The 26,855-nt window shown below is 35.1% G+C and overlaps 1 protein-coding gene across 1 annotated transcript; it reads left to right on the forward strand.

Annotated features, from left to right (window-relative positions):
• The first annotated feature begins 360 nt into the window (after positions 1–360).
• On the forward strand, positions 361–6,305 carry LOC141661131 (uncharacterized). The gene is made up of 12 exons (XM_074468117.1): positions 361–487; positions 570–725; positions 809–922; positions 1,053–1,130; positions 1,228–1,278; positions 1,401–1,535; positions 1,610–2,605; positions 2,699–3,157; positions 3,267–3,519; positions 3,661–4,487; positions 5,000–5,664; positions 5,754–6,305. Exons 1-12 carry the CDS (start codon positions 361–363, stop codon positions 6,303–6,305), a joined length of 4,413 nt encoding a protein of 1,470 aa, XP_074324218.1.
• The last annotated feature ends 20,550 nt before the right edge of the window (positions 6,306–26,855 follow it).

The raw sequence follows: 26,855 nt of genomic DNA on the forward strand, positions 1-26,855 counted from the left end.
TCGTATACTGCGGTTCACTTTGACATGTTTTTGTTTGCTTCTTAATGTAATACTAATGTTGTGTTTATACAATATCATGTTCAGCATTCAGTGGAATTGAAAATAGGTATCTTAAACACACAGAGCTGCAAGATATTAACGTAGAACTATGTAAGCAACAAATCTCCGGAGATTTTCCATTGTGTTTGGAAGATTTAGGCAAACAGTCTATGCGCACTCTTGACACGACAAAGGCTGGTAAATTCCCAAGTTTACATTTATAGCTATAATATTTTTAATTTTAATATAACTTTTGATTATGCAGTTTCAGTTGTCGGTAATTACCAATCCAGTGATAAGGATAGATTAGCCACTGTATAGATGTTAATGTCAACTCTCCATGAAGTTCAGGTTGACATTAATTTCCAACCCAGTTTTGAGAAACTAGGTACTGACGGATATTGCCTCAATACTAAACCAAATGCAAAACCAAACCTGAAACAACCTGGTAAACAATAATAAGTGTGGTCAGTTTTTTTTTACTAAAGAATCCTGTTTGATAATATAAATGTCTTTAGTGGAAATTGCAGGAAAAAAAAACCAAATGAGGGTGCGTCGAAAGAACTGCAGTTTTAAGGAGCACAAGAAATTCCTGAGTACACTGTCGGATGATCCAACTGTTAGCGAACGCATTGTGCACAAGCCCGTGGGAACTGCGTCACCTTCACATGCTTCTCAAACATCAGGCACATTTTACTTCACTCATAGTTGGAAAAATTTGTGTTTAATTTTATATGATATTGGCTGAATTGATTATGTTCTTCTCCAGGTAAAAGAAAAAATAGGTTGTGCGGAAAGAGTCCGCGTGACAGAGAATTACTCGATAATTCTCCATACACCCGACTTGGAAACACTTCACGTTCATACTGTTTTCAAATATCAGGTCAAAATATAACCAACGTTATTTTTTATTACAGTTGTCCATGGTTGTCTTATTGCTATATTGATAAAATACAATTTTCAAATTGTTAAATTTATCGCACAATTTGATAAATTTTGGGTCAACCATGTAGGTGTACAGATAAATGGAGAAACATGCGCAACTCCTGATACTCCATGCGTTCATAAATTACGACCCATGGGATTTGAAGGTGCGTTTCAAAATCAAAATTGTATATTAGAGATGCTTACTATTTATGCAAATAAAGATAGTAGTAGTTGATCTTATTAACAATGTTGTTGTTGTAGCAGGAGAACAACGAAATATTGCAGCTCCAAAAAATACTCAAAGTGCCAAGAGTACTGTCACTTTTGCACTGCCCGCATCCACTATATTTAATCGACCACAAGTAACTTTAGGTTCCCGCAGTGATATCGCTGTAAAACAACAATCCAAAAAACCTGTGGTAAAATTAATCCAGGTTCTTCAACATATGATACATCTTCCGTAAAAAGTTATTATGAGCGAGGAGAAAGTTCAGGTTCTAAGAACTTATTAGGAGAATTTAACAATGTTGAAGATTGTGACAGCAACGATAGTGATTGTATATCTACTGGTATGAACTAAAATTCAGTTTCATTTTTGTAATTACTCTGATGTTCCACAGTCATAATATTTCAAATTTTGTAGGTGATTGTGACGATGTTGATGTACATGATTTTGACAATACTGTTACTAAGTGGAGTGAGTACCTCGATGTCGGTGATCCTGATAGAATTTGTTCAAAGTATCAGGCCATCATGTGGAATCATGAAAGAAACAATAAAAAAGCGACCAAAAAGCCTCCAACTTTCTCTCTTTGTTGTAAATATGGTCAAATAATTCTTGAGAAAGAAAAGCAACCTCCCGAGCCTCTCGCTTCACTCCTTACTGGTGGATCCCGTTTTAGGCATTTCAAGGAAAATATTAGAATGTACAACTGTATGTTTGCCATGTCTTCCACCGGAGGTCAAATTGATCGTAGTATCAATCGTGGCGGTGCTCCTTACTATTTCAAGGTAAAAGGTGTAAATTACCACAGTATGGGAAGCGTTGTACCACTTGATGGTGATATCCCCAAATTCTGTCAACTCTACATATATGACACTGAAGATGAAGTACATAACAGAATAAATGCCGTTAAGGGAGGACGCGATGCCGTGGATGAAGAAATCGTTGAGTCATTGTTAGAAATGTTGGATAAACATAATCGTTTGGTCAAAGGTTTTCGTATGGAACGTGAAAGAATTAGTCAGAATCCAGTTGATGAATTTAGATTGGTTCTAATATCTTCGTCTTCCGCATCTGGTCGACCTAACCATATTGGTCCATCGAATGAAATTGCCGGGTTGATTGTCACTGACGAGTATGCTAAAGGATGCAGGGATACAATAATCCATTCGAGAACCAATGAATTGGAGAGAATTTTTGAAACAGATCCACGGTTTATGCAGCTTCAGTATCGTATTCTTTTTCCTCACGGAGACATCGGATATTACCGTCAAATCCCTTTAAACAGACCAAATCAAAAAAATCAGAAACAACGTCAGAATACCGAAGATGAAGATCCGGATGAAAAGGGGGAGAGAGAGTTCATCACGATGAAAGAATATTACAATTATAAACTCATGATACGGCCTTCGGAAGGTATGTTCAAAATCATGACCTAAATTTGAAATATTATATATGAACTAATTCTACCATTCTAATTTTCTCCGAAATTGTCTTATATATATTCAGGTTTGACTCCACATCTGGGAGGACGTTTATGGCAGCAATATGTTGTTGACGCATTTACTGCGATTGAGCAATACAGACTTGACTGGATCAGAGGTCACCAGACCACAATTCGTTCTGATATCTACCACAACATACGAGATGCACTAAACAAGGGTGACAACGATTCTGAAAATGTCGGCAAGGCAACAATTTTACCAGCCTCCTTTACTGGCAGTAAAAGATACATGAACCAGTATTTCAAGGACGCAATGGCAATTTGTCGAACACTTGGACACCCATCATTGTTTCTTACGATGACCACTAATACAAAATGGCCTGAAATTCAGAGGACGTTAAAATTTCTACCTGGTGTTGATGTTGTTGACGCACCCGAAGTCGTTGCAAGGGTATTTAAAATGAAAGTTGACCAACTTCTTGATCAAATAAAAAATAAGAACTGCTTTGGACGTTGTATTGGAGGTATGCTATTTTCAGGATTTCTTCCTCTAACAAATTACTTATGATTTAATTTTAATATGACATGTATGTAAGGCTTTATTTAATTATTTTCATCAATTTCATATTACAGTAGTGCACGTCATAGAGTTTCAAAAGCGTGGATTGCCACATGCTCACATGCTAATATGGTTGCATCCAAACGATCATCCCAAAACAACTGAACAAAGAGATAAAATGGTTTCTGCAGAAATTCCTGACCCAAGTATTGATCCGGTTGGTTACGAAGCTGTCAAGAATTACATGATCCACGGACCATGTGGCACTGACTGTGTCAATTCTCCGTGTATGGTTAAAGGCCGTTGTATTAAACATTTTCCTAAAAGGTAATTCTGAGATCTTTTACATTAAATTAATTTTCCAAAGACTGCTGGAAGAATACAACATTTAATTTTTCACCTTTTAGTAAACATTCCTTTTAGATTTATTTTAATTAAATTGAAACATCGTTCTTTCCTTTTTAACAGGTATAATTCTCACACATACTTTGATGACTATGGCTTTCCCATCTATAAGAGGAGGAAAACTGGAATTACCGTAAAGAAAAAGGGAATTGACCTGGATAATCGTTACGTTGTCCCCTACAATCGAGATCTTCTAATAAGATTTCAATGTCACACAAATTTGGAGATTTGTAACAGCTCCAGATCATTGAAATATCTGTTCAAATATTGTTTAAAAGGACATGATACCGCCACCATGTGTCTGAGAAAAAAAACCAACAACAAAAAAGGGTGCACAACCACAATCACTCCTGAGAAACGGCCGCTTGATGAAGTCAAGCAATACTTGGATGGAAGATATGTTTGTGCATCTGAAGCATCATGGAGGATATTTGGTTTTGACATCCATTCCCGGTGGCCTTCCGTTAAACGATTGCCAGTACATCTACCGAATGACAAGCATGTGTCGTTTAAAAGCTCAGAAAATCTACATGAAGTTTTCGACAATGCTGGAATAAAGAAAAGCAAATTAGAAGCATGGTTTGATGCAAATAAAACATATGCAGAGGCCCCAAATTTAACCTATTCAGAATTTCCAAGCAAGTTTACATGGCATCCACAACCTAGTATCTGGAAACAGAGGAAAAGAGGTGATGTCATCGGTAGGCTTGCTGAAGTACATTCATCTAGCGGTGAACTATTATATCTCCGCATGCTCCTGCTCAGGATTAAAGGTGTTGTATGTTTTGATGATTTGAAGACAGTCAACGGCCATATTTATAACTCCTTTCACGAAGCCTGTGCCGCGCTAGGTATCCTCCAGAACGACCAGCAATGGCACGAAGCTATAGGTGAAAATGTGCATACATCCATGCCTCCATAATTACGTGCCATGTTTGTCAACATTTTAGTATACAGTCCAGTCTCTCATCCGCATTGCCTTTGGGAAGCTCATTGGGGATGCATGTCAGATGATATTCTACTTGTGAGGCGATATCTCACTGGGAATCCAAACCTTTGTCTATCGGATATTGAGATCCAGAATTACGCTCTTGCATGTATGAGCTGTTAATAATGCTTTGTACATATTACATGTTCCATGTTTGGATTAATGTTATCAAGTTTTATTAATTTTATTGCAGAGATAGAGAAATTTTTGAATGATATTGGTAAAAGCCTTAGAAACTTCCCAGATATGCCATATCCCGGAGATGCTTTTTTTCCCAACTCTGAGAATAGACTAATTCTTGAGGAAACATCCTATGATATAGAAGAAATGAACAGAATCCACACAAGAAATCATAGTCTTCTCAATGATGAACAGAAGATAGTCTATGATTCCATTCTTGACGATATCAACCAGAAAAAGGTGGTGTTTTCTTTGTTTACGGAAGTGGAGGATGTGGAAAGACTTTCTTGTGGCAGACACTGTGTTGTCGATTACGATCAGAGCATAAGATTATGCTTCCTGTTGCCTCATGTGGTATAGCTGTTGTGTTGCTTCCTGGTGGAAGAACCGTACACTCCCGCTTTCACATTCCACTCAAGCTTGATGAAAATTGTTCTGCCGGTTTAAGACATGGGACTGATATTTCTGAGCTACTTCAGCGAACTGATTTAATAATTTGGGACGAGGCTCCTATGCAACATCGTCATGCTTTTGAATGCGTTGATCGATCCTTGAGAGATATTATGTCTGCTATTGATAAAAGCAGAGCTAAAAAGCCATTTGGTGGTATAACCATTGTTTTTTGTGGAGATTTTAGTCAGATACTTCCTGTCATTCCAAAAGCGTCAAGGGCTGAAGTTGTCTGCTCTACCCTCAATAAATCCAAGCTTTGGAAATCCTGTGAAGTATTTTTATTGAAGCAAAACATGCGGCTTAATGCAGGAAATAGTGATTTGGAGAACAAAACCATTGCGGACTTTAGCAAGTGGCAGCTTGCTGTTGGTGATGGCAAAGAAACCAATATTTCTCCAAGTCCAGACACTGGTGAAATGTTAATAAAGATTCCTGATCAATATATCGTTCATACGTCCGGAGATCCAATCCAGAACCTTTTTGAAGTGACGTACCCAGATTTTATATAAAATATCTCTTCACATGAATACCTCAGATCAATGTCCATAGTGAGTATATCCAGAATGCTCCTGAAGGCGATAATAGAAATGGTATTGGTGTTGTTGTAAGAGATGCAGGAGGTCATCTTCTCAGACTTACTTATGGCACAATTCCAGGACTCGCAAATTTGAATAGTGCATTATGGGCTATTTTATTAGGTATGCGCCGTGCATTCCAGGATTCTTACGAACGGGTTATCATTGAAACCGACAATATACAAGCATACCGAGAATGCAAATATTACAAAGAAGAAGGGATTACACCACATTTTAGACATACTTTTAGATTTATTCTTTCAAGGCTTAGTGATAAGAACATCCGTTATGAACTTAATTTGGTTCATCCTAATAGGAATGCAGTTGCACGTCGTTTGGCAACACTTGGAAGACAGGAATCTCATGACCTTCGAACATTTAATAGGCTTGTTGCAGATATACAGAATTTCCTAAACATGGATTTAGGTATTGGGCCAGAGCAAGCAAGATTTCAGGACTTTGAAGTTAATGATCCCGAACCACCAATTGATGGTCAGGTTGTGCAAGTTTAAAATTCTTTCAATGTATGTGAATGTGATATATGTTTATCACATAAGGAAGACATATTTGTATATAGAATAAACTGCATTTTTAATTGTTGTTCAATGTATATATATGTTTTTAAACATCTATAGTAAACACAACATGACAGTAATCTAACATAAACAATCAATCATATTTGTAATTATTGCATAAAAACGTTTATTACTATCCTCCAAGTAGAGGAAGTAGAATACATCATCACAGCATATCGACTACAACATAATTTATATATTTCGAGCATAATCATCTAATAATATGCGAAGCTTTCCACTTTCTTCACTCAACATATCAGCACGAGCATTCAAAGTATTAATATGTTCTTTCCATCCATCACCAAACTTTTTAAATGCACTTACCATTTCTTCTGTGTTCTGTTTGAATTTGTTTTCATGACCATGTAGAGATGTGGACGTATCACCTAGGAATCTGCGTGAATCCACTGTATAAGAATGTGGAATTTCAGTACTACTTTGTGATGACTCTCCACATTTTTTCCTTGATCCATTTTTCAGAGTACTCTCTATTTCGCTGTGAAAGATCGAAACTGAGTCCATTAAATTTGTAATATAAAGCAATATAAATCATAAAAACAGATAAACATTTGAATATTACTTGAATTGTTCTTCAAGGCCAATAGAATGAGCAAACAATTCAGATTGCCTATTTTCCATTGTAGCATACATCTATAAGTAGAAAATCTTTGTTTCTTCCATGTCATTATTGAATTCTGCGCACGCTATAGCCAAATTTTGCAACTCTTGCTCCGCGACATTCTTTATGCCTGACCATCTCTTCCTCTTCTCACTTCTTGAAGTCATTTTGTAATCTGTAATATACATCTAAATTTTAAAAACACCCAAAGGTATATATACATATGAGTATTGCTGGTAGTTTTTGGCAGTAATTTTCTGATAAATTTAACAGTTACCATGATCTGTAACAATCGAATGGTAGTTAACAATTTGAATTTTTTTTTCCTGTTTTCAACTATCATGTTACTCTTAATTTTTGATGTGTACTTAAGGAATGTGCTGATTAGGTCCTCATTATGAGAAGATACTTTTAAAAAGATTTACAAAAAACCATTTTACATGTGTTGGTGCATACTGTGCATATTCACATACTCATTCTTTTCCTCATGTTTGGAGATCGTCACTTCTACTGCAAGAGGAAGAAAATCAGGATCATTACATTGTTTTGGATTAATCATGCATCAGCCTATGAGTGCAACGTTCTGATATCCCTGAAGTCTATCCACGCTTAAGTTCTGATATAAGTTCTGACGCCTTGAGTTCTGATAACTTCCTATCTTCAGTAAGTTTTGATTTCCAGTTAAGTTCTGATTTTTGATGTCATGTCTAATCTGATTTGTTTAGTTTTAGAACTTATTATCTGAATATCAGAACTTAACTGGAAATCAGAACTTACTGAAGACATGAAGTTATCAGAACTTAAGGAGTCAGAACTAATATCAGAACTTAAGTGCGGATACACTTCAGGGATGAAAAATGGTTGATTTACAGAAGAGGATCTGGAATAAACAAAAGAAGATATGCTTGGAGAGTTGGACAGCTAAATGACTTATATCCATTAAACAAAAGAAGATGTTTATCTTGCTTACTCGTGCATCAGCCTATGAATGCGGCTAAGTGTATGCATCAAAGTTTTTCAGAGTTAGGAATGTAATTAACATGTGAATATGCATCCTATTATATACATCCTACTATTTTTGACAATTATCTATTATGGTTGGATCAATTTTATCGTGGAAATTAAATTTAAATACTATCCGTTTTAATCTTTAGTAGCATGACATCATGAATTGGAGTGGATATTTTAACATTAATCACATTTGTGTACTTCTTGAACATGTCTGCCAATACATTTTTCAAATTAGATAGAACATTGAGAGGGATGAATTTTCACTTTATATGTAGTAATCATATATTCTCACAGACAAATTTGATGCATTTTCAAAAAGAATATCCATATGTTGTAGTTTGACAATGTCCGTGATGTACTTAACGTTAAATTCATTTTTCTAACTTTATAGCTACTATGATTTACCTAAAAAATATATGTGCCAACTAAGAAAATTTTAAAAAAGATGTAGCAATCTCTTGAGATCGAATTTCAAGAGATTATGATTTTCAAAAAAAAAGTTTGTACGTTACAATATGCAAATCATTACAAACATACAGAGGTTTATGAGAGCAAACCAAATTTATAGATAAGTATGAAAATGAAAAAAGGTAGAGTTTACCATGTGCATATTAGTCATCAACTTGAAAATATGTAAAAACTATATATTAGTATGCTATTGACAATAAAACGACACTCCCGTTTTAATATTAAGGATTTTGGTTCAAGGTTTCATCACCAGCCTCAAAACATAAGTTGCATATGAAAATACAAAATTACAATATAATTCAATATAATTTAAAGCATAAGCACATGGAACACGTTCAAATTGATATAAAGAGTATTTCAACAGCATCACAATATCAAAATTCAATCTCCAAACTACATTGATACTGTTAAGTAGCAGGTTCAGATTCTAAGAAATATATGGAGGATAATTACTAATTGGGAGGATTGACTTCAATGTTAAAAGTTGGAACAACACTGTCTTGCTGTAATGTGAAGCGCAGATTGCCATCCTCCTTTAAGTCAAGATCTTTGACAAATTTGCTCCATCCACGCGAAAATATGGCAACTGTCTCGTTTAGCACTATTTTTATGTCCCAAACTCCTTGGCCAGTTCTGAACTTCACCATGTCTCCGTTTTTCCACATTTGATCTCAGAATCTTATAGTTCTAGGAATGTGCTGCACAATAGTTGAATATGTTAGCATAATTTGATAAGTCTGTTCCTGAACATAATACAACAAGTTATTCGAAATAGTTATATTATACTCTTATATATTATTATTTACCGCTCCATGACATTTAGAGTTCAAGAGACTTCCAGCCAATAATTTAGAAAACTGGAGATTCATTCCAACTTGCGCATCACGTGGATTGTTGTTTTCCATCAACTGCATATTCTGTATTCCAGCATTGTCCTGTGCAGGGTTATCATATCCTTCCACCTCCATCTCAGTTTACAGATCCACAATTTTAACATTTTGTTCTAAGTACGGATATAAGACAATGTTAATTTCAAGACCACTGCTTATGTAAAAGGACCCTGCAAAGTAAATAAGGAAACAAAACATATGGCATACCAATTCCATGAGGTGAATCTGTAACATTATCTTCAAAAAGAAAAAAAATTGGCACTAGGGTTTCTCCTCCGATTACTTTCTGCTGTGGAACGTGTAATTTCCGTTCCTTGACACATAAAAATCCTTCCACAAAACTCACCATTCCCACCGAAATTGAATAATATCATATCATTCTCCACCAGACCAAAATACTTAATTAGTTATTTTAGCCCATAAAGTATTCTTAATTTAGCATCGTATCTCACATCCCACAGAATCCCATTGATTATAATATGTTCAACACCAAGGAGATGCTTTTCAGTCTCCTGGCCTAAAAACCTTGGGATTGTCTGTTACAATGTTAAAACATAAAAGAATTATTGATCATTTACTAATAACATACAAGAATATGGGTAAAAAACAATAGGTTACTCACAATATATCCAAGCTTCAAAGGAGCCTAAAAAAATCTTATAAAATGATCTTCTTCCATTTCTATCCCCTGTTCGTTAATTATTAAATTTAAATTTATTACTAAATATATTTGAATCTTCCAGATATTAAAAGACTGATCTTTCAAATAAAGTGTTGCACCCTCATAGCAAAATCAAAAGAATTGTGAGATACCTTCTTTTTTCTCAGCTTCCACTTCTTTCTCATTAAAAATAAAAAGTAGAACAATCTCTGGTAGCTCATGAGCCATATTCATAGCTATTACATCACCTGCACATATATCCAACTCCTTCAGAACTCCAGACCATCCTTTCCTAAACCAACACTTTTCTCCAACCCAATGGATGAATACATCTCATTTTCTGCAGCCATGCTTCAAACAGATCTTGGACATTCCTTTCCATCGCTTATACAAATTTTCCAAATGAGTAGGCAGTTCCTGTTCAATTGGCTCATATTGAATATTAGATTTAAGATAAGTAAATCAAATGTTTATACATATGAGGTAAATAATAAATTTATAGATAGAGAGAGTTGTTACCATATTATCCAAGTCCTCCATACTTGAGTATTGTCTGATCACCATCAAGGATTGTTCATAATCAAGTCTTACAGCATTGTAGTGAATACAAGCAAGGTACCTCTCAGTAACATCATGATTAAGATAATATATAAACTAATCCATCCAATTGTTATAGTTCTCTTTATTGAAGAAAAACATTGGCTCAACTGATGGATGTGTAATCGAAACAGCCATATGGTTGAAACACTGGATAGTAAAGTTGCCATACCCATAATAATAAAAAACAACAACATAATACATCTTTAAATCATAAAATCTCATAAATTATTGAAGGCCGCAGATTTTTTTCGATACTTATCATATTCCGCATTCCAAACAATTGTCTTGCACTTTAGGTGTAATTGGGAATGAAGTTTACTCCTGAATTTATCAATAAAACTAGATGGAACCCTCTGTAATTTTCGATAGATAATGCAGTGAGGTACAATATAAATTCAACTTCTTAATAACGTTCAAATACAATCAGTTAAAAACTTACAAATGCTCCATCCTCATCTTTCTCCACATTTGCAGAAACAAAACTGCCTAACGGTTTTCGTCCTCTACCTACATTTAACATTTATCAATCATGTATACCTAAGTTTTTAAATAAGCATCCAACAAGCAATTAAAAACATTGTCTGACATATTTACCCATATCCCAGTCAACATTCCATGAGTCGTGCTTTCTCTTAAGTTCCTGAACATTGAAATTTAAAACTCAATCCAAAACAGTTCATGAAGAAATTTTCAAAAATTCGTGAATAATCTACTTTTGGAAATCTTATCAATCTGCTATACGGAAGTATAGGCATCCAGCGGTGAACTAATTATATCAATTTGAAATCAAATCATTGTCTATATGACTCCAAACTAAAAAATGCAATCAACATCAATACGAACCCCCGACGATACTCTATCTCGCACGCGAACTACTGACGGACACAATACATACTAAACTCGGCTAAGTAAAGTTCAGTATATGTTACTCTTATACATACAAATGGAGAATTACATATACAAATCTCATTAAACAAACTATTAGCCATGAACTTTACAACCAATTGATAAACAACTAAAACATGGATAGATGGGGATACTAACCTCCATAAATTGTTCATAATCTTCTGATTGAGAGAGTTGGTTTCCATGATTTGAAGTAGTAGACATCGATTCTCCCTCGGTAGAGCTCTCTGTTCTATATTTTTTTTGTACTTAACGGTATTTTACCTAAATCCAACACTTTATGAACGATATATTGGGTATGAATTACCTAATCTTTAAAAATTTAAATACTTTTAAATTAAATATTATAATATACATACTATTGAAATTGTGTAAAGATTATTAAATTAAATTTTATATTTTATCATTAAAATCATATCAGAACAAAATATATTTTAATTTTAATCCTTATATGCTTATAAATTAATAATTATCACATTTTATAAATTTATAATTATCACGTTCTATATTTTTTTTGCCGTTAACGGTATTGTGCCTAAATTCAATAATTTGTTAAAGATATGTTGTGTATGAATTACCTAATCTTAAAATATAAATCTAAATTCTTTTAAATAAAATATTACAATATACATGCTATTGAAACTTTGTAAAGATTATTAAATTAAATTTTACGTTTTATCATTAAAATAATATAAGAACAAATTATATTTTAATTTGAATCTTTATATGAGTATAAATTAATAATTATCACATTTTATAAATTAATCAACACAAATTAAAAAACCCATGTTGAGATTATTTTTATTTTATTATTAATTAAATAAATTATTCTTAAATTATTTCCTTAATAAAATTGTAATATACCTTAAAATTAATCTATATCATATGAAAAAACGTGAAACATGCGCTGATTTTATTACAAACAAAAATTAAAATTAGTTAATTATATTTTAAAACAAAAAATATGACAACACGATATATATTTTTCTAACATACGTGAAAAAGTATATCCGCGTACATTTTTTTCATTAACTGAAAAGTTACGTAAATATTTCTCTTTATATTATTTAATATTTTTAAAAAAATTAAATATATTTAGAACGCGTAGCGCAGGCAAAAATCCCTAGTCTTTTTTGAACATTTACATCCAAACTTTTTCCTAGTCAATATCAATATTCATTAATTGTATTGTGGCAAACGACGTCTCGAAAATATAATTTATACTTACTATACTATAATAGCTGGAATGGGGTATAATTTGTAATTTTGTTAACCCCTCATTTTGGTTATCCTTTTCCATCACGACCGTTGGATCTTCTTCATCAAATAATCAGAGCCGTTAGATCCAAATACTAAAAAAATACACTTCATAGTTCTGAGGGGTTCGAATCTTGTTAACAACAAACATTTATATTATATATAAAAATATATATATATATATATATATAAGTTTTCAAATTAGAATCTCACTCACTAACAACAAACATCTACATTATAATTTATGAATAAGATATCATCAATCGTATACTATTTATATTATTTCAACCTAACTTGAAATTATAGTTATATAATCATTATTTAGTATTTAATTATTTATATAAAATTTTAATAAAATTATATGAAATAAAATTAAAAATATATAAATATTAACCAAGACCGTGCATCGCATGGGCTGTAAGTTAGTATTTATAAATTATCGTGGGTATTTTGTTCACGGCGAGGGTTCAAAGACATGATTCAGGGGTTGGTAGTTGGTACGTAGGCACCGGATACATATGGCTTCATCATATACATGGGGTTTTGACAGATAAGTTTTTAGAATTAGTTAAGATTTGCAGGAAAAATATGACATTATACAAGATTCTGGGTAAAGACGTATTAGGCTATTAAAGACAGGTCTTGTGATTATCAAAGAATTCGATCGTAGCTTTTTCAATTACATTTGTACATTAACATTATCGGTGGATTTTATCGATTATAATATAAGTGAATTTAATACACTATTTTATTATTGTTTCACTAAATTTGGGGTATTCACAAAAACAGTCTCTACTTTAAAGATAGAGGCATGAATAGTTTCACTAAGTCGGGGATATTCAAAGAAACAGTCTCTCTATTTACTAATGGCAAAAGTGTATATTTTATTCTCCCCAAATCGCAATTTAACTAGGTTATAATACACTATTTTATTATTGTTTCACTAAATTTGGGGTATTCACAAAAACAGTCTCTACTTTAAAGATAGAGGCATGAATAGTTTCACTAAGTCGGGGATATTCAAAGAAACAGTCTCTCTATTTACTAATGGCAAAAGCGTATATTTTATTCTCCCCAAATCGCAATTTAACCAGGTTATACTTACTTAGTATGTTTGGTTTTGTTCAATTACTACATTAGTTCTCGGGCAGATGCCCGGTTATATAATATTTTTTAATTAAAATAATATTTAAAAGTTAATATATATAATTTTTAAGAATATATTAATGATGATATATATATATAATAAAATATATATATATATAATTATATACTAAAGTGTATTATTTATAATTCGAAATTAGTAATCTATATATCTTGATAAACATAATTTATCTTTTATTCAAATATGTTTAATGAAAATTTACAAATGAACACAATTGGATAACTCAAGTGATTATGAATTTATCATTTGTCGTCTCAACTCTGACTCAACCCAATTTTTTTTGAACATATACTATTATGGATAAAAAGCTAGGGTATATTAATTGTTGTATTTATTACTAAGGTTCGGGAGCTCAAGGCCTTTAATGGCTGCTCTCGTGTTTCGTAGCTTAACTCTGCCTTTACGAGATGCTTACGTATCTCTGTGAATTAGAGAATCAAGCAAAAAATGTAGTTCTGATAGGAGGGGTGAGTCCCCTTATATAGATGTTGGGAGTTCTTAAATTAGACTAGGGTTAGGAGACTTGTTGTATAAGTCTCAGACTTTAGATAGACTTTGAAGTCCTAGAATAGAGGAATCAGATTCATAGTTGGTGTAGGTGCCCTTGAGGCTATCTTTTATAGAATTACATCATCGTTATGACTCATTTAATGAGCTGGTAATTCCCCTATTTATTAATTACAAAATTAATAAATAATCAGGGCTTTGGGCCTCGTTAATTGAGCTTCGTTATTGGACCGTATCAAATCTAACTAATTCAACATTAACTCTATTTCTAGGCTACTTTTAGGCCCATATCATTTGCCCCCCCAACTTCTGGGAAACCGTAAAAGATTTCGCAGAAGTTGTTATGTGGACTCTATTAGGGAAGATGGAGTTGGGGGCAGGTTCTGCCTATTGAAGATCCGGATATTCGTGAGAATGATGAGAAAAGAGGGAAGACAACAGAAGACTTGGCCCCGATTTCTTTGGCTCCCGAGGATCCTGAAAAGTGACTTTCATTGGAGCAACATTAGAGGAACCTCTTAGTAGGAAGTTGGTAAAGTTTTTGCAAGAAAACAGTGATGTATTTGCATGGTCGGCGGCTGATATGCCAGGCATAGACCCGGAACTGATCACTCACAAGATGAATGTGGATCCAAATCGAAAGACGGTGAAGCAAAAGAAAAGAAGTTTTGCTCTAGAGAGGCAAGAGGCTATTAAACAAGAAGTAGAGAAGCTCTTAGAGGCTGGTTTCATTGAGGAGATAGAATTTACTGAATGGTTAGCAAACCCTGTAATGGTGAAGAAGGCTAATGAAAAATGGAGGATGTGTGTGGATTTCACCGATTTGAATGACGCATGCCCCAAGGATTGTTTCCCATTACCAAGGATAGATACATTGATAGATGCTATTGCTGGTAATGAGATGCTGAGCTTCATGGATGGATTCAGTGGATACAATCAGATCAAGATGTACAAGGATGACAACCCACATGTATGATTCATTACTGACTTTGTTGTTTTTTGTTATCTTGTTATGGCGTTTGATCTCAAGAATGCAGGAGCCACCTATCAAAGGCTGGTAAATAAGATTTTCAAGGATCTTATTGGCAAGACCATGGAAGTTTATGTTGATGACATGTTAGTCAAGAGTCTAGTGAAGACTGACCATATAACCCATTTGAGGGAAGCTTTCGAGGTCCTAAGATACCACAAAATGATGCTAAATCCTACAAAGTGTGCTTTCGGAGTTGGATCTGGAAAGTTTTTGGGACTGATGGTCTCCAAGAAAGGAATCGAGGCCAATCCCGATAAAATAAAGGCAATTTTGGACATGGAGCCACCAAAGACTATCAAAGATGTTCAAAAGCTCACTAGAAGGGTTGCTGCATTGGGGCGATTCATCTCCAAATCTGGGGACAAGTGCTTGTCGTTCTTCAAGTCCTTGAAGAAGGTTAAGAATTTTGTATGGACTGAGGAAAGCCAGAAGGCATTCGAAGAATTAATAAAATATATGGCCCAGGCCCCGTTGTTAGCCAAGCCAGCTCTGAATAAAATCTTATACTTGTACATGGCCGTTTCGGAAAATGCCTTGAGCGCTGTATTGGTTAAGGAGGAACTTAAAGTCCAGAAACCCGTATACTATGTAAGCAAAATTCTGCATAGGGCTGAGTTGAATTATTCAACTATTGAGAAGTTTGCTTTAGCCTTGGTAATGGCTTCAAGAAAGTTGCGTCCTTACTTTCAGGCTCATCAAATTGAGGTGCTAACAAATCAACCATTGAGAAATATTATTCATAGTCCCAAGGCTAGTGGGAGGCTGATTAAGTGGGCAATAGAGTTGGGAGAATTTGACATCAAGTACAAGCCACGAAGGGCAATAAAAGCCCAGGCATTGGCTGACTTCGTGGTGGAATGTACCATACCCAACCAAGAAGTCGGGGGATAGGAAGATCTATACCTCCAAACACAGAATGTGATAAAGGAGATAAAGAAAAGGATGTTAAGGAAAAGGAATATTGGGTTCTCTATTTTGATGGAGCATCAAAAACAAATTCAAGTGGAGCAGGGCTAGTTTTGCAAAGCCCCAATGGGTTCTTGATTGAATATGCTATGAAGCTAGACTTCCCAACTACGAACAACGAAGCAGAATATGAAGCTCTGATAGTTGGCCTCGGGCTAGCAGGAACACTGAGAGTCAAGAACTTAAAAGTCTGTGGAGCCTCGGCCTGGTCGAACGGGATTCTTGATCGAGTTGTGTATAAAAAGAAAGAAGAAAAGAGAGGGAAAAAATTCCTGAAAATTTGCAGAAAATTCAGAAAATTTTAGAAATTATGAAAAATTACTGAAAATTCCCAGAAAATTAAGGAAAATTCGTAGAAATTAAGGGGAAATTCCATAAAATTAAGGAAAAATCCCAGAATTAAGGGGAAAATTCCTGAAAATTAAGGAAAATTCCTAAAAATTAAGGAAAAATTCCAGAAAATTAAGGAATAATCCCATAATTAAGGGAAAAATCCTGGAAATTAAGAAAAATTCCTTGAAATTAAGCAAAAAATTCCTAAAAATTAAGATAACTCCTAAATAATAGGAATTAATGCAAATGAAAGCGATAGGGAGATTCCAAAAAACCCCTGAAGCCACGTACTAGGCAAATCGTTGTAAATGTGTAGGTCGCTCCACACTTTATGCAAAAACGATACCTTGTAAGGGAACGGATGAACTTAACTTCTGCGAAATCTTTTTACGATTTCCCAGAAGTTGGGTGGAAAATGATAAGGAATAAAATAAACCCTGAATGTGTAATTAATATCGCACTAATTGGGCTAACAGCTAGGCCCGTTTGAAAGGGCCCAAAACCCTGAATATTAATTGATTTCATAATTAATTAATAAGAGATAAATCAGCTGTTAAGATGAGTCCTAATGGGGATATAGATCCTAGTAGATTGGCCTCCAAGGAACCTCATGGGATAAGAAATCAGTTTTCTACCTCTTAGGACTCCAATGTCCACTATAATTCTGTGACTTGCCCACCAAATCTCCTAGATCTAGTCCAATTCAAGGACTTTCAATATCTATATAAGGGGTCTCACCCCCACCAATCAGAACTACGTTTTTGACTTGATCCTTGGCAATCAACAAGGTACATAGGCATCTTGTTAAGGTAGATCGAGTCACGAGACATAAGAGCAGTCAAATCGAGCCTTGAAGCTCACGAACCCTAGCAGTAAGTACAACAATTATTATACCTTAGTTTTTGTTCCATAACATTTGGCGCCGTCTGTGGGGAAGCTTACAACAACTATGGCGAGAACACAGAGAGGAAACAGAGCCCTTGAAGGAACACCAGCGGGGACGACCCAAATGATTTCGTCAGCGGTAGAGATACATCCGCATTCAACCTATGCCACCAACCAAGGAGGAACCCAAGTAGGGGCAACTGAACCTCAGCCTCAAGGGACAATTCCCCAAGCTCCTCAAGGGACGAATTCTCAACTCCAACAACTACATATACATGTGAATTCTCGACCTGTTGGGGATGAGTATTCAACTATTGTGACCACTAACCCCCCTTATGGGATGCCCCTTTACTCCGAGGTTGGAATAAGTGGACATGCTAGTAGGAGTGAAGCACAAGGGCAGACTCCCCAATATATACGCGGTTTGGCTCCTATCCCTGAGGATCAAGAATTTTCCGGTCCTTACACTGAGAGAGACTCTGAATCTTCGGATGATGATGTGGCCCCAAGAAGGAGGCGTACTGGTAAAGAGCTAATGCCTGATGGTAACCAGCGCCCTAGGAGCACCCGAGAGACGAATCCCCAAGAAGTGCAGGAGAGAATCAGGGCTCACAAAGCTGAGATTCAAATGCTGAAGCGCGACTTGGAGGTGCATCAGACCTCCGTACCCCTACTACCTCCAAGGGGGAGAAATCCTCCTCCAATTATAGACCTGGATGGTCCTCTATAGAGAAGGACTGTTGTCCCAATGGCTGATCCAAGCAATCTTCTTTCCCTGGGAGATCCTGATGATTCTACTCCACCGTTCACTGAAGAGATAATGAATGCCCATATCTCAAGGAAGTTTAAGATGCCTACCATCAAAGCTTATGATGGCACAGGAGATCCCGCTAATCATGTCAGGACATTCTCTAATGCGTTGTTGCTGTAGCCCGTGAATGACGCTATTAAGTGTCGGGCCTTTCCTCAAACCCTGTCGGTAATGGCTCAAAGATGGTATAGCCGTTTACCTCCGAATTCTATTGGGTCTTTCAAAGAGTTAAGTCAGGATGTTATTAACCAGTTCATCAGTGGGAGAGTGCATGAGAAAAGCTCAGCATCCCTCATGAGCATTGTGCAAGGAGCAAAAGAGTCCTTGAGAGACTATCTGAATCATTTCACCAAGGAAGCCTTGAAGGTCCCGGATCTTGATGACAAGGTGGCTATAATAGCACTGCAGCAGGGAACTAGGGATGAGTTCTTCAAGATGTCGTTGACTAAGCGCTCTCCTGAAAGCATGCTACAGCTCCAAGATAGGGTCGGGAAGTATATCAAAGTTGAGAAAAGTATGAGGAAAACGGTAGTGAATAACGAGCCTGCTGGTGGAAAGAAGCGAAGAACTGATCTGGAATATATTGCCAAGGACAAGTATCCTAGAACTGAGCAAAGAAATGATTCAACCCCGAAGAAGGGAGGACCTGGACAAAAGTTCACTGAGTATGCTAAGTTGAATGCTCCTAGAAGCCAGATCTTGATGGAAATTGAGAAAGATAGAGATATTCATCGGCCTAAACCCATGAAGGCTAATCCTACCAAACTAGATAAGAGTAAATATTGCAGTCATAAGGATGCTGGTCATGACACCGATAAGTGTAGACAATTGAAAGATGAAATAGAGTTTCTCATTCGAAAAAGAAGGTTGAGCAAGTACACTAGAGATGGAGGAGATAGGAATAACAATGGGAGAAAGAACATTGATGATCATAGGAGAGATCAAGATGATCAGGGACGAAATCCCCAGCCTAGGGGACCGGTGATAAATGCGATCTTTGGAGGACTGCGACCCCGAGGGCCTGTGATAAATACAATCTTTGGAGGACCAACTGCTGCTGGTTTATCCAAGAACTCAAGGAAAGCATATACTAGAGAAGTTATGCATATTGTTGGGGAAGCCTCGAAGAGGGCTAGGATAGGAGTGACAATGGTATTTGATGATTCTGACTTGGAGGGTGTGAAATTTCCTCATGATGACCCGCTGGTCATAACATCAATAATAGGGAACAACCCGGTGAAGAGGGTCCTTGTAGATAATGGTGCTTCGGTAGATATCTTGCTCCATGATACCTTTTTAAGGATGAGCTACAATGATTCTCAATTGACCCCGACCGATATGCCAATATATGGATTTGCAGGAGTAGAATGCCCTGTAGAAGGGATAATTAAGTTGACAACGACCATAGGTCAGGAACCAAGGCAAGCAACAAAAATATTGGACTTTGTGGTGGTGAAGGCTTGTTCAACTTATAATGCAATCATGGGAAGAACGGGAATACATGCCTTTAAGGCAATTCCTACTTCCTACCATTCAATTATAAAGTTTCCCACCCGGAATGGGATTGGAGAAGAGAAAGGAGATCAAAAGATGGCCAGAAGTTGTTATGTGGCCTCTCTTAGGGCAGATGGAGTTGGGGGGGCAGGTTTTGCCTATTGAAGATCTGGATATCTGTGAGAATGATGAGAAAAGAGGGAAGCCAGCAGAAGACTTGGCCCCGATTCCATTGGCTCCCGAGGATTCTGAAAAAGTGACTTTTATTGGAGCAACATTAGAGGAACCTCTTAGAGGGAAGTTGGTAAAGTTTTTGCAAGAAAATAGTGATGTGTTTGCATGGTTGGCGGCTGATATGCCAGGTATTGACCCGGAACTGATCACTCACAAGCTGAATGTGGATCCAAATCGAAAGACAGTGAAGCAAAAGAAAAGAAGCTTTGCTCCAGAGAGGCAAGAGGCTATTAAACAAGAATGTAAGTCATATGTCATAGCCTATTTGTATATTCGAGGATTCAACTCAACTCAAATAAGAATGTAATAAGTAAATAGTGGAACTACCATCAGAGAGATCTCGCAAAGTAATATCTGTCAAAGGATTCAGAGACAAGGTTCATCTACAGACTTGAGGAATTAATTCACTGGAAGAAGTTCAAGAAATTGATCATGCCTCAGTGATATAAGTCAAGATCGTGGATTTAATCAAGTGACAAAGATCTCGTCAGAGTATCAATTAATTACAAGGATTTAATCTGAAGAAAATCAAAGTGTCAGAGTCAAGACATGAAGAAACGTCACGGAAGTTAGTCACTCATGAACCAGACAGTACATCGAGTGTCAACGTTGAAGTGGTGGAATTGATTCATAATTTTCAGTGATTTTCAGAAGATTTGCAGAAGAATGGTTGCTGCTCAAGACTAGAATTAATTCTCTATTAATTAATTAATTCATCTAATTTAATTAAGAAAATAAATTATATCTGCAAAGAATAATTTATTTATTAATTGAATTAATTGATTAATTAATTCTGAATTAATTTTAGGAATTTTCAGAAGTTTAATTGGATTAAATTCAAGCATTAAATCAGCAAGACAATTGAAAATGAACTAGCATGACAATCAGGATTGTCATGCCAATTAAATTCTATTCAGCTGATTGATTAAATAGAAGCAGAGAAGCAGCATCTCAAAAATAATCCAACACACAAGTCAAGAACAAAAGAGCAGCCGCCTTGAAATATAAAATCATCTTCTCTGCAGAAATTCAAGATCAATTTCTAGTTTGTTAATGTTAAATCCAAACCACTAGAATTATTTATCTTGTTCTTGTGTAACAATCTAGCGGATCAAAATCCCTAGAACTTAATCTCAAATCGCGTTTAGCATTTGATTCTAATTATTGCAAAAATAGAAAAAGTTCATGTCGAATTTATTCTAGATTTGTGATAATTGATTTGAGATTAATACCTTGTAATCGATACAGTTGTTGTAACACCTTTCAAGTTTAATAATATTTTTATTTAACTTGAATTTTGTTTCACATTTTTTATTCCGCATTTTATTCGATTATTTGGTAACGTTTGTATTCAACCCCCCCTTCTACAAACACATTGGGACCTAACAAAGAAGTAGAGAAGCTCTTAGAGGCTAATGGAAAATGGAGGATGTGTGTGGATTTCACCGATTTGAATGACGCATGCCCCAAGGACTGTTTCCCAGTACCAAGGATATATACATTGATAGATGCTACTGCTGGTCATGAGATGCTGAGCTTCATGGATGGATTCAGTGGATACAATCAAATCAAGATGTAGAAGGATGACATCCCAAAGGTATCATTTATGACTTTGGTGTTTTTTGTTATCTTGTTATGGCGTTTGGTCTCAAGAATGCAGGAGCCACCTATCAAAGGCTGGTAAGTAAGATTTTCAAGAATCTTATTGGCAAGACCATGGAAGTTTATGTTGATGACATGTTAGTCAAGAATCTAGTAAAGACTGACCATATATATAACCCATTTGTGGGAAACTTTTGAGGTCCTAAGATACCACAAAATAATGCTAAATCCTGTAAAGTGTGCTTTCAGAGTGGGATCTGGAAAGTTTTTGGGACTAATGGTCTCCAAGAGAGGAATCGAGACCAATCCCGATAAAATAAAGGCAACCTTGAACATGGAGCCACCAAAGATTATTAAAGATGTTCAAAAGCTCACTAGAAGGGTTGCTGCACTGGGGCGATTCATCTCCAAATCTGGGGACAAGTGCTTGTCGTTCTTCAAGTCCTTGAAGAAGGTTAAGAATTTTTTATGGACTGAGGAAAGCCAGAAGGCATTCAAAGAATTAATGAAATATAAGGCCCATGCCCCGTTGTTGGCCAAGCCAGCTCTGAATGAAATGTTATGTAACGCCCCCAAATCCGAGGTCCCGGGATTCAGGTCGTCACGTCCTCATCCAATCACAAAAATCTTTATTTTAACTTAAAAACTCATCACTGCACAATAAGACCTCAATCATTCACACTCACAAGTTATAGCCTTAGAAACGATGGACAACAAGTATCATCTGTTATTAAAACTCAAATGTACTTTACAGGATCTCAAACAATTATTCATAACTTCTACATGAAGTTACAATAATTATGACGGATATCTTATACCTATCTGATACTCTGGTGCACCTGAAACAAAGCTGCCATGGATTCTCCCCATGACTGCAAGCGACTAAGTCCCACACCGGCATACTGGTTATCTGTAGTGATATAATATATAAAAGCAAGAGTGAGAACTATGGCTCAACAAGGTACATATATATATTTATGTGTATACATATATATATATATATAACAATAAATGTACCTCATATTTTTCAAAGATTTCTGAAAACATATATGCTTGTCAAACTTATAATATTCTCAAAATCAACTGTAACATTATATCCACTTTATACTTGTATCCATCTCTTTTTCAAACTTCAAGATTTTACTCGAACCAGAATTATAAACTGGATTTGGTATTCACATCATGTATCTCATGATTTAAAACTCAGCCTTATCGGCCTTTTGTTGTAGATTGCACAACAATTTTCCAAAATGGAAGAAAGAGACTATACTGGAATAAACCACGTACCGGTGATCAGCCGAGTACGAAATTTTCTCTACTAGTAGAAGGAATACAAACCTAGCCACCTTTGGGCTTATCAAGACATTACACGATGGTTGCCCATTTCCGTGCAAGTCCGAAAGTCAATGGTCACACAGACCATATAACTGTATACTGCGCCACTCCGCGCTTGGTCACTACCCGATACCTCTCCATGCCGGGTAGGCCACATTCCAGTCCCAAAACAATTATATCATTTACATAAAATCCTTTATCGAAGGAATAAATCGTTCTGGGTTGACCTTTAATCAGATGATTTGTTTTTCAACTTTTAATTCAATTGATCCTTGGGAGTTGTCGGAGTTTTGACTTGAAATCATTTTAAAATCCCTAACTATAGTAGGGTGATACATATATTGACTTATTGTTTTTCACTGAGCGAAGAAGCAAAACTCTTATGCTTCTAGACCAAGTTCCCCAAGGTTTTGATAAGTTTCAATTGATTGATCCCTTCATTGAGGTTTGAATAATTTAGAAAGTACCTTCGGGAACTACGTCTATTTTTAAATAATTTTTAGAAGTCCGGAAAAATATTTTCAATAAATATTTAGAGTATCAGAATATTTTTTTTAGATAAGGTTTAATTAATTAATAAACCTTAAATAAATAGTTAAGACATGATTTAATACCCTATAAATACCTTTTAATAGTTAAATACTTTTTAAGTAAAGTAAAATGATTTATAATATATTCAATATATTTTTAAATACTTTATGGATATTTAATAATCCTCTAAATATTATTTTACATAATAAATAATCAAATAAGGATATCCCTTAAATGAATAATCAAATACTTATTAAAGATATTGATTCAAATTAAATCTCAAACGTTCCCTCGATATATCTTACGTGAACTTACTTGGTTAATAAAATTGAAATATCTCAAATCCAGCTAATCCCCGAATTAAATCATTATTAAAAATATCTCTGACTCCCACTATAACGTATTATCTCGGAAATAAATTTCAACATCTCATACTTGTATGGAATGAAATTATATTTCATAAACAAACGCACATTATAGGCGTATTGAAATCATAGACAAGCATATATCATTCGTTTATTTAAAACTGTAAAACATGGCATCATAATCACAACAGTAATTAAAGCATGGATATCATAAGATAAGATTTCGAAAACTTGCCTGATGTCCAAGCTCTACCTTGATGTATCCCTCTCGGTCCTGGAACCTCTACCAAGACATAATATAACCTCGGTTAGTCGGGTTAACCAATGATCGACTTATTCTAAGTAGACTCACTCTACCCAATCTTCACTCTCTCGGGTTCATTTAACTTACGACAACTCACACCTCGTTACTGTCCATTTAAAAATCTCGTTCGACACACCTATGTGTTCTTCTTACAATCCTTAACAACTCTCATGTTTTGATCATCTTCAAATTATATTATTAACTTGGCCAAAACGGGCGGTCAAAGTAGTACTTCCATAGTTGACTTTTCACTGAATTACTATTACGCGACTTGCGCTTCACCATTTTTAGTAAATCAGAAAATTCGTAATTAAATACGAAACCACCTCAAGGAGCTTTTTGAGTATTTTTAATATTTATAAAAAATATTTCGATTTGGAAATTTCAAGTTTAAATAGGTGAAACACATTTTAGAATCCAAGTCAACTATGGAGTTGTACTATTTGCGCTAGTTTCACTAAAACGCCTCTATCTCCTTAACCGTTAACTCAAATGACACACCCTTTTTTTACATGAATGATCTACAGAACTTCTAATTTGCAAATAAGCAAGAACTTGGCTCTGGTTAGAAGTCTCATTTTCCCGTATTAACAGAACAAGGCAGTAGCTATGCAATGGCTATGCGAGGCAAAGCGTCTTCACGCAACTTTAGTTCCAACATTTATATAAAACAGAAAAATTAAAATTTTTGCTCAAAATCTTTTGAAGAGTCTTTTTTTCTGTCCATTTTACTTATCATAAAAATTACATAACTCGAATCATTTTCAAAAGGGTTTAAGTGTAGATTTTAAGGGAAAACATTTCTGCAGAATCGCTTCTTGAGTCGCCGTCACGAAAACGCTCGTTTCTCACAAACCGTAAATCGTATCAAGGCGAACCATACATTCTTAAAAACTAGAAAACCATATCTTTATTGCCATGGCCAGTGGTTTGGGAAAATATGAGTTTTTCATTTCGGAACATAGCTCTAAATATGACCTTATTACAAACGGACATTATAACGGCTCTATACTAAGCGTTTCCCGATTTTAAATTATTTAACCACTTAAACCAACAACAAAATCAACAACTCAAAATATTTATAACCTCATCAGTCCATAAAATTCAAGATTTAACCAACAAAAATCAACCACAACAATCCATCATCAAGATTTAACAATTCAAACTCCATTCTCTAAGGATCATGTCATTCTTGAACATATCTTCTAACTATGCTTAAAACTCAAACAAATACAAAGGGTGGAGAGTGGTTATACCTTCATTGAATCCTTAAACATACTAACAAGAGCTTGTAATCCTTATGAGACCCCTGATCTATGCTTATCATCCTTAAACTTGCAAGAGAAATCAAGAAAATAATTTAGAAAATTTCGGAGTTACTATTCACCTTCATCTTTGAGCAAGGATTTGGATATGTTATACTAATCGGATGACCATGAAATTTTGAACGTACCTCATACATATATTGAAGAACTTTTGGTCCAAATTTGGTGATTTGTAGATGAGTAAATCGTGAGATTTGAATTTTTCTTTCCTTGGTGTTCATGCTGGGCAGTTTTGAAGAAATGAAGAAGAATGTGTGTTTTACTCTCTTGTTCTCTACTTTTATATGATATAACTGATGTATATGAATATATGAACGTGTATTGATCAGTTTTAGAAGAATTTAAGGTCTTTTTCTTGTAAAAGTTGTCAAAGTGTGGCGATACTTCCAATTATTCACATATTATTCCATGTACTATGCTATTACACTATCCATAACACTATTTTAGTTTGCTACTAACCAACCATTTGGCTTTCTAATTGTCTTAGTTAGCTTCTAATCTTCCTACTTGCATGGTGTGCATGGATAATGACTTTTCATGTGCCAACTTACGTCTTTCGTATGATTTCCTTAAGTAAGTTCGATTATTTCCTAAAATGATTCGTAGTGCATTCCTTACTAATGCATTCCTTCCTTATTATTAATACTTGGATTAAATTATTATTATGAAATTCTAATCCTTATAATTCCCTTGGTATAATATATATTTTTCGTATTCGTTTATATCTCATAATTTCCAAAACAATTAGTAAAAGGTAAAATATTCGAATTCTGACGGCTTTTGCATTCACTTATTTTCTTAGTACGATAACCTTACGTCCTCGGAACTTCAAAACTCCAACACTTATATAGGGTGAGCTATAAGTCCCTACATGCATCCGTAGAATCACTATTCATTAAGGTTTTAATTATACCAAAAATTTGGGTTATCACAGTCCTCCCTCCTTAAAAGGATTCCGTCCCGGAATCAAGTAGAGAATAGGTGAGGGTACTTTTCCAGCATTGCATTCTCTAGTTTCCAGGTTGATTCCTCAATATCCTAATTTCTCCATAAAACTTTGGTCAGCTTGCTAGCCTTGTTACTCAATGCTTGATCCCTGTGATCCATGATCTTCACTAGCTGCTCTATGTAAGTCAGTTCCGATTATAGTTCCATATGCTCATAAGCTAAGGGTCCCATCCTTTT

The sequence above is a fragment of the Apium graveolens genome, chromosome 5, assembly GCF_009905375.1.
Source record: "Apium graveolens cultivar Ventura chromosome 5, ASM990537v1, whole genome shotgun sequence".
Lineage (NCBI taxonomy): Eukaryota > Viridiplantae > Streptophyta > Magnoliopsida > Apiales > Apiaceae > Apium > Apium graveolens.

Bases quoted from the DNA above. Each gene is read 5' to 3' on its own strand.
- LOC141661131 (XM_074468117.1), top strand. From the start codon at position 361: ATGTTAATGTCAACTCTCCATGAAGTTCAGGTTGACATTAATTTCCAA. The intron at 923-1,052 runs GTCAAAATATAA...TCAACCATGTAG, and splicing joins ATACTGTTTTCAAATATCAG to GTGTACAGATAAATGGAGAA. The intron at 2,606-2,698 runs GTATGTTCAAAA...ATATATATTCAG, and splicing joins CATGATACGGCCTTCGGAAG to GTTTGACTCCACATCTGGGA.